The 10,000-nt window shown below is 43.5% G+C and overlaps 1 protein-coding gene across 1 annotated transcript in view; it reads right to left on the minus strand.

Moving 5' to 3' along the window:
* LOC123750136 (barH-like 1 homeobox protein) overlaps positions 1-6,552 on the minus strand; it is a 17,944-nt gene extending 11,392 nt beyond the window's left edge. Inside the window, exon 1 of the mRNA XM_045732258.2 lies at positions 5,710-6,552. Coding sequence (XP_045588214.1) covers positions 5,710-6,028 — 319 coding nt within the window. The 5' untranslated portion in view covers positions 6,029-6,552. The remainder of the gene's footprint in view (positions 1-5,709) is intronic.
* Positions 6,553-10,000: the final 3,448 nt, after the last annotated feature.

Genomic DNA, 10,000 nt, shown 5'->3' on the forward strand with positions numbered 1-10,000 from the left:
AACTGATGTAAATCACTTCGCTGGTGACGTGGTTATGGTACTCTGTACGCCAGCGGGTGAGCCCTGTTAACGCAGGTTCGAGCCCCTGGTCGGGTCATGGGGCTATAGAGGAAGACAATTCCACACGAAATGTGAAGTTACAAGTATTGAAGAGAATGTGAGGGAGAGAAAATATTTGGAGGGGTGGAGAGGGAAGGAAAACCACTCCCCCTACAACATCCTGTATCAACCACGTCTTATACTGAAGTCATAGATTGGGATTGAACCTGCGATTCTGTACTCGTGCATACGCGTGTTCGATTCCAACGTATAATTGCAAACATTTCTCAGATAAACGGGTCGTGTGATGTTAGCGTGCTCTACTTATCTCCTCTCTGTGGTTATCCTGTTATCCTGTGTGTACCCAGTTATCCTGGTCTGGTTTCCTGTTATTTTGTGTGTGCCCCAGTTATCCTGGTCTGGTATCCTGCGACAATCCCGGGTTATCCTGATATCCTGCAAGTAGCCCATGGTTATTATGTTATCCAACGTGTGCTCACGGTTATCCTGCGTGTACCCCCAGTTATCCTATTATCCTGCTTGCATCTTAGGCTATCCTGTTTTCCTCGGTATACCCCGGCTAACCTGATATCCTGTGTGTATCCCGGATTATCCTGTTATCCTTCATGTCCCTCCGGTTATCCTGCTATCCTGTGTGTACCCTCAGTTATCCAAATATAATGCGTTTTCCCTCGATTAACCTGATATCCTGCAAGTACGCCCCGTTATCCTGACATCCTGTGTGTACCCCCTAGTTAACCCTGCTTGTATCTTCCGGCTATCCTGCTATCGTGCGTGGGAATGATATCCCAAGTGTTACTGTGCCTCCAGGCATCGCAGGGGCAATGGGCTGATGAATCAACGGTAATTGCGTGACGCAAGAGTCTGCGTATGCGCAAACGTATGCGTCCTGGTTGGGTAATATTGTCCTCTCAGACTAATACGTCTTATTGTGTACGTTTTGGGCTTCGACGTACCGAAAGGTTCTCAAATATCCGTTTTCTACGCATCGGACTCGGCTGGTTAGGTAGAGGTCGCTTGGGTTACAACGTTTCTAGTGGGGTTTAGAAGGATGGATTTTGAACGTTGGGGGGGGGGGAAGACAGTAGAATATCCTGGGGGGCTTTATTGATATTCTTAAGAATGTCAATGTGATGTGCACTCTAACCCCCCCCCCCCCCCCACCAGGTCTGGGTTCAATCCCCGACTGTCCACATGTAGTTGGGCACTATTCCTTCTCCCCCCTCCGGTCCCATCCCAAATCCTTATTTTGAGTCCCTTGCCAGTGGTATATAGTCGTAATGGCTTGGCGCTTTCCCCCTGATAATTCCCTACGGGAGCTGTGATGTTCAGTGATGTGTAGGATACTTCAGTGATGTCAGATGTGTTGACAGGTCAACAGAGTCAGATGTGTTGACAGGTCAACAGAGTCAGATGTGTTGACAGGTCAACAGAGTCAGATGTGTTGACAGGTCAACAGAGACAGATGTGTTGACAGGTCAACAGAGTCAGATGTGTTGACAGGTCAACAGAGTCAGATGTGTTGACAGGTCAACAGAGTCAGATGTGTTGACAGGTCAACAGAGACAGATGTGTTGACAGGTCAACAGAGTCAGATGTGTTGACAGGTCAACAGAGTCAGATGTGTTGACAGGTCAACAGAGTCAGATGTGTTGACAGGTCAACAGAGTCAGATGTGTTGACAGGTCAACAGAGTCAGATGTGTTGACAGGTCAACAGAGTCAGATGTGTTATTACACTAAAAAAATCATTATTATACTTTTAAAAATACTTTATTATACTACAAATAAAACTTTATTGTATTACAAATAAACTTCATACATTATTAATTCTACAATAATTATCAAATATTTTGAAAAATTGGGTTAATTTTCCTACCCATTTTAGAGTAATAATAATGGTAATAAAGAGACAATAAATACAGTAATAAAAATAATGCCAGGTTACTAATGAAGAGTAATGATAAAAATTAATAAAAGTATTACAAATGGTATGGAAAAGTAATGTAAAGGGAATTAGAAATAAGATAAATGCTAATTATGAATCAGACGAGAAATTACAATAAATACCAGTACTATTAATAATAGTAATGATAGCTCTATATTACAATATATCAAAAATAAAAAAATAATAAAATGCTAAAATAATAATAAAAATAATAATGCATTAAAAATAATAAAATAATTATAGATTAGACGTAATAACATTTTAAATTTTAATTACAATAATAAAAAAATAACTGCAATGTTGACATTTTAAAAACACCGGTTGGATAGAATAATTCACATGTAAAACAGTATATTATAAAAGACACACAACAGTAGCTTTTGTAGCAACAGTAGAGGTGTTAATATAAAAGGTAGTAAGGGGGGGAGGAGCGTTAACAGTGAACTGTTGTAGAGCTGTCAGCTGCTGAGGCGAAAAAAAATTTCGGTGAAGCAATCTACTGTTGCAGTGATCTGTTCTACTGTTACAGTGAACAGTCCTTTGGTTACAGTGCTCCGTCTTGCTGTTACGTGAGCCATCCTGACACTGTTGGCAGTGATAGCGTTATGTAGCTGGTGGCAGTGATTGGGTTATGACACTGGTGGCAGGAATGTTACGACACTGGTGGCAGCGATGGGGTTACAACACTGGTGGCAGGAATGTTACGACACTGGTGGCAGCGATGGGGTTACAACACTGGTGGCGGTGATGTATATGGTAGTTGATGGTAGATTGTTAACGATAAATCTTAGCAGTGGTAGTGATGGTCATATTGGATAGTCGTATAGACACACACATATAAAATCATATAACCAATTTGTTGCTATAGCCTGTGTGATTCTAGTTCAAATATTTGCTATGATGGTTGTTTGGGTCTATACCCCCAGACTGGTATAGAGTCTGGCTATAGACCCAGACAATGGTATAGAGATAGTGATGGTGAATGTAGACCCAGGCAATGATATAGAGATGGTGATGGTGACTGCAATCACAGTGGTTGTGATCGTGGTTGTAGTGATAGTGATGATGGTCATGTTAAATTAGGTTTTGGGATGGGCGTCATATTGGAAGTATTGGCACTATGATAAGGATAATGATAGTGATGGCAGCGGTCACCTAATTGCCTGTTAACCCGCTCACTTTCTTGCACAAAAGGAAAGGCCAATTACATGCAGATTTAGGCGCTCTGTTTGCTCTCTCGTGTCAGGCTGTGGGCAACCAGGCGCTAGAGGACATTAACCAGACCAGTAAGGCTGTTCGATCTTCCTATTTCCTCATGCTGTTATGCTGTTTCATCCTGCTGTTTCACACACTACTGTTTCGTCCTGCTGTTCCTTCTGTTGAAACTACTGTTTCTTGTTTCTTTCTTCTAAAACTACATAAAAAAATTTTTGGCAATATTATATCTACGGCTTCTACTACAAGAGTTAATATTATTACTGTACTTACAGCTATATTTCTTCTACTGTTGCTACTTTCCCTGGTAATACTGCTCTTCATGTGGCAAAAAATATATACGATTCTAATACTTTTGCTACTTCTGAGACGAGAATTATTATTTGATCACTACTAGCATTATTAATTCAACTAATAACATTGTTATCACTACTTATAACTACTCCTGCTCCTAATATTATAAAAACTAATACGACTACCACAATTACTATTACTCCAATATATATATATATATATATATATATATATATGACAGTGTCAGACCACAGAGGAAGAATTGAAACAGGAATTTCCTTAAGTACTTTCTTATATTAACACAGCTTCAGAAGTATTCCTTCTGAAGATGTATTATAATATACGAAACTACTTAAGGAAATTCCTATTTCAATTCTTTCTCCTCGGTCTGACACTGTCACATTTTTCATCACGTGTTAATTTTCGTGATTTACACACACACACACACACACACACACACACACACACACACACACACACACACACACACACACACACACACACACACACACACACACATATATATATATATATATATATATATATATATATATATATATATATATATATATATATATATATATATATATATATATATTACATCATTATGACTCCGTGACTAACGCATGGAGATTGGGGAAATTAAATAGTCGTTTCAGGAAATAATTTTCCCTGGAACAAGCGGAACTAATGACTCATATTACATAAGGACATTCAGATAGTTTTAGTGATGACGGAACATTCTTTTTATTATTAATTATGCATAAGTACATTAAATCGAGATGCAGTTATACAGTGGATTCGATTAGTTATTCACGGAATTCGTGGAGTTGTATAGACGATTCCTGGTTATACATGGGGAATGGGGGGGTTAGTAAGAGGTGTCATACAAGGGGGGGTGATGGGAAATTAATGGGGGGGGGGGGAAAGGGTGATGGTGAAATGATGGGATGTCGACTCATCCCATCCCATCGCTGTTTCGTCTGATGATTTAATTTGCCAATAAAAGCTGCTATGATTTTAGTGCCTTATTTTTGGGGACTGGTGAACGTTCAGTTAAGTGCCGGTGAACATGTTCACCCGAGACAGGACGAAATAAGTGTCACACTTATGTCGTTCTGTTCACACACTTATATACATTACCAAAAGTATATACCCCCCGGCATTTTTGGCGGTGTTCTAATCCATAATTTGAGAGGTACCGGATTTCAGACGGGCCCTTGTACCTTAAACAAATACACAAGGGCCGTGATGAGGGCTCGAACTTACGTCCGGGATGATCCCTTGTGGATTTGTTCATTTGATATATCACGCTATTGTGATTTCTGTGTGCATTGTACCGTGTCAGTTAAGTTACCGCTTCTGAGGTAAACAATCAAACAACCTTTTTTACACAGATGGGTAACGACTATTGAACAGACAACTTCTGACTTCAGTCAGTAGAATGAGAGTATTCCTACCCATAGCTCATGCTCCAGCGCCTTACCCAGGAGCTGGAGCATGGCCCGCTTGAACAGAGACGAACAGGCTTGGCACCCAGTCAATCCTCCCTGGCCAGGACTCGATCCCAGACCAAAATTGCGCTACCAGGGGACTGTTATTTAAACTCCAATCAACATCCTTCATTCTTAGCACATACAAGTCGCCTATTGGCCATCCTTTATTCGATACATAACAACCCTTAATTATTCTATCAATATTTATTAATTTGTACAATATACGTTAGTTAACTTTCAGTAGGAAAACGTAGATACACTAGCAAGAGAATCTTGATATTACTATCAACTCGATACAGACAATAGTATCGAGAACCTCGATACTATTGTCTGGTTCTTGCTTTATGCCTTTCTCTTCGTTCAGCATACTCCTTATTAGCGCCCAACCACTTGGGGTGGACGGTAGAGCGACGGTCTCGCTTCATGCAGGTCGGTGTTCAATCCCCCGACCGTCCACAAGTGGTTGGGCACCATTTCTTTCACACCCCCGACCCATCCCAAACCCTTATCCTGCCCCCTTCCCAGTGCTATATAGTAGTCATGGTTTGGCGCGTTCCCCCAATAATTCCCAGGGGTCGCCCTGGGGTCATAAACGGATAGGGGGGTCGCCCTGGGGTCATAAACGGATAGGGGGTCACGCAGGGGGTCACCATTTGAGAGGGGGTCAAGGCTGAAGACAAGAGCAAGAACTACTCACTGTCTTCATCGTGATGGCCCGCGTCCTCAACCATCTGTTCATCGTCTTGACCACTGAGGCCCTTGTGGGCGTCGCTGGCAGGCCTGACGGGCGCTCCCCCGCCCTCGTCCGTGGGCGTGGGCGGCGCCCGCTGGGCCAAGATGTCCGTGATCATGAATTTCGGGCGGTGGACGGGCGCTTCGGTAGCGTCGCGGGCGGGTGGCGACGCTACGCCGCCCTCGCTGTGGACATCGTCGAGATGGGCGTCGTCGCTGTTACTGGAGCCCCCCGGTGACACATTGGGCTCCGATACCCGCCCGCACACCTCCACAGTCATCATGCACCGCGTCTATAATTATCACCACGCCGCCTTCAGGCTATAGAGGTCTATAATTAAATCGCCCAAGGGTCGTAGCGAAGCTATAATGAGTCTCTCTCTCTCTTGTGTCGTCTATAATTACACACACACTCTTCTCCGGCACCTGCTGTTGGTGTCCGCCAGCACTTGCGGGGACCCCCGGTCTGTACGTCAATCACTGCGGATCAATGGACAGGTGGCGTTGACGTCCGCACTTACCGCACCTGTCCGCGGTTGTGAGGCGGCTCGCGCGCTCACGGCGCCAGCCGCACTACACCATCTCGCAGTGTTGCCAACTAGCTGGGCCAACACCTGCCTTCCCTTCCCCCTTTCCTATTTCACGCAGCGTGTAAACGCACATCCGTTCCCAACATCCAATTTTACGCATACCTACTAACGCGTTTCCTCCTATCGTTACTGCAGCCTGTTTACGAGCTAGTTACCACGCAAGTTATCAGTAGAAATAAATGACACTGAATTCCGTTTGTGGCAACAGCCGGGTGAGGATTCTCTCAGCCAGTTAGCTCCGCCCCCTTTATCTCTGTGGCCCCGCCCACTGCCCCTCGAGGCCCCGCCCTCTCCACCCTCTCTCATCTCAGGTGGATCTAAATTTCTCAGGAGTTAAGATCCTCAAACATCCGTTCGGAAAAGTTTGTAAATATCGATGTCTAATAATCTGATAAATATCAAGACGATCGCAGGTTTTTAGATCGAATACGAAGAATTCATTAGGCAGAAGACATTAATGAAAATGGAACAGCAGTGATTTACGTAACCTGTTTTATTAAAAATTTTCTTCTGTCGTTGGAAGGGTTAAAATTGATATTAATTTTGTGTGTGAGTAGGCGACATGGTGTAGAGACAATGTTGGAACAGGTGAGACAGTATTAGGAACACACACACACAGGTTGCACAGAGACGGAAGCAGTATTAGGAACACACACACACAGGTTGCACAGAGACGGAAGCAGTATTAGGAACACACACACACAGGTTGCACAGAGACGGAAGCAGTATTAGGAACACACACACACAGGTTGCACAGAGACGGAAGCAGTATTAGGAACACACACACACAGGTTGCACAGAGACGGAAGCAGTATTAGGAACACACACACACAGGTTGCACAGAGACGGAAGCAGTATTAGGAACACACACACACAGGTTGCACAGAGACGGAAGCAGTATTAGGAACACACACACACAGGTTGCACAGAGACGGAAGCAGTATTAGGAACACACACACAGGTTGCACAGAGACGGAAGCAGTATTAGGAACACACACACACAGGTTGCACAGAGACGGAAGCAGTATTAGGAACACACACACACAGGTTGCACAGAGACGGAAGCAGTATTAGGAACACACACACACAGGTTGCACAGAGACGGAAGCAACAAACTCAACAATACAGGAATAGGACATGAACACGAAGCGAATTTGGTTCTTAAGCAAGCAGGAGAGCATTAAAATATATACACAAGTAACTTCTCCCTACCTAACACAAACACAAACACAGGCAAACACAGGCAAACAAACACAGGCAAACAAACACAGGCAAACACAAACAAACACAGGCAAACACAGGCAAACACAGGCAAACACAAACAAACACAGGCAAAAACAGGCAAACACAAACAAACACAGGCAAACACAGGCAAACACAGGCAAACACAGGCAAACACAGGCAAACACAAACAAACACAGGCAAACACAGGCAAACACAGGCAAACACAAACAAACACAGGCAAACACAAACAAACACAGGCAAACACAGGCAAACACAGGCAAACACAGGCAAACACAGGCAAACACAAACAAACACAGGCAAACACAGGCAAACACAGGCAAACACAAACAAACACAGGCAAACACAAACAAACACAGGCAAACACAAACAAACACAGGCAAACACAAACAACATAGAAAAACCTCACAAAAGTGTACCAAAAAGTGGATATCTCCAAAAGCTTCATAGTAAGAGGATCCTCCAAGGATCAACGTCCCACTGGCCCGGTCTCTGACTAGGCCTCCTGGTTAATGGAGGCTGTTGGACGCGGCTGCGAGCAGCCTGGCGAATGAATCACAGACTGGTTGATCAAGTATCCTTTAGAGGTGTTTATTGCGTTATCTTTTGAACACTTGAGAGACCGGCCAGTTATGTCCCTTATGTGTAGAGAAAGCGTGTTGAACAGTCTCGGGTCTCTGATGTTGATAGAGTTCTCTCTCAGCGTGCCTATTGCACCTCTGCTTGTCAATGGGCCTATTTTATCCACCTCCTGCCACGCCTCCTTGTCTCTTGTGGTGTTATTTCCGTGTTCAGAGTTTAAACCAATCTCTCTAATATTTTCCAAATGTAAAGTATTACATATCTCTCCCGCCTGCGCTCTAGTGAACACAGATTAAAAAAATTAAACGGTCCAAATAATTTAGAGGTTTTGTTGAGCGGATTCTACCAGTAAGATTCTACCAATCCTTCTACAATGATTCTACCATTGCACGCCCTTGTAACACGTATCATCTGCTTATTTTGTCCAATAATTCCCTCAGAACACATTTTGTATACAATAACACCAAGGTCACATTCGTCGAAGACTTTTACAAAATCTGTGTATATATTACATCAGCGTTTTGCTTGTCTTCCATGGCATTTAAGGTCGTGTAATAGTGGTCTTAGCGATTGTGAGAGGCAGGAGAACCCTGTTTCGAATACATGTTTTCCAAGGTTATGTAGATACTGTGATTCTGTGTGTTTGTTATCTTACTTCGTAGCACTCTTTCAAAAATGTGTGTGATGCTATCGGAACGATAACGTGCAACAGCATGTTAGTGCTATCGGTATATAATTGCTTGCCTCTGGTTTATTCCCCTTCTATATATAGAGTGGTGCTATTGCTATCCGCTGCTTTAAGTATGTCAGGGATAACACCAATATATAGGCTCCGTCTCCCAAAAAATTTAAAGGGCCTGCGATATTTTTTTTTACAATTCATGATGACTACGGAATTCCAGCAGTCAGGGCCTGGTGCAGAGTGTGTGGGTATACTGGCTATAGTATATAGTATGTAGGCTATAGTAGTAGTATGCAGTAGTGGCTATAGTAGTAGTATATAGTAGTGTCTATAGTATGTAGGCTGTAGGCTATAGTATGACTTCAAAATCCAGAGGAGTTAGGTTGCCCTCTGATATATGACTTGATGTTGGTCTCATGTTCACGAAAAATTGGTAAATACCTCAAACAGCAGAAATCATGTTCCATAAACAAAAGCAATCAACTGAGACAAGGGCTGTCATGCTTCCCAAATAGGAGTAACTATGCTCCCCAAATAGGAGTAACTATGCTCCCCAAATAGGAGTAACTATGCTCCCCAAATAGGAGTAACTATGCTCCCCAAATAGGAGTAACTATGCTCCCCAAATAGGAGCAACTAAGCTCCCCAAATAGGAGCAACTATGCTCCCCAAATAGGAGCAACTAGGCTCCCCAAATAGGAGCAACTATGCTCCCCAAATAGGAGCAACTAAGCTCCCCAAATAGGAGCAACTATGCTCCCCAAATAGAAGCAACTATGCTCCCCAAATAGAAGCAACTATGCTCCCCAAATAAGAGTAACAATGCTCCGCAAATAGAAGAAACTATGCTCCCCAAATAGGAGCAACTATGCTCCCCAAATACCACACAACTCAGAGGTGCCAACCTGCCCGACACCGCTCTTCCAGGTGTGAACACTTCTACGTGAGTTTAATTACGTGTTACCTGACCGCACGGCACAGGTGAAGAGGTCAGGTGCTGGGGCCTTGAAGGGTGAAAAAGGGGGGAGGGGGGGGGAGTATGAGAGGGATAGCATGGGAAAGGGGAGGGGGGGTTGTGGTGCCTGGGAAAATGGGGGTTGTACAGTATACTCCTAGTACTAATAATAGTATACTTCTAGTACAATACTAGTATACACCTA

The sequence above is a fragment of the Procambarus clarkii genome, chromosome 31 (assembly GCF_040958095.1).
Source record: "Procambarus clarkii isolate CNS0578487 chromosome 31, FALCON_Pclarkii_2.0, whole genome shotgun sequence".
NCBI classification, from domain to species: Eukaryota; Metazoa; Arthropoda; class Malacostraca; order Decapoda; family Cambaridae; genus Procambarus; species Procambarus clarkii.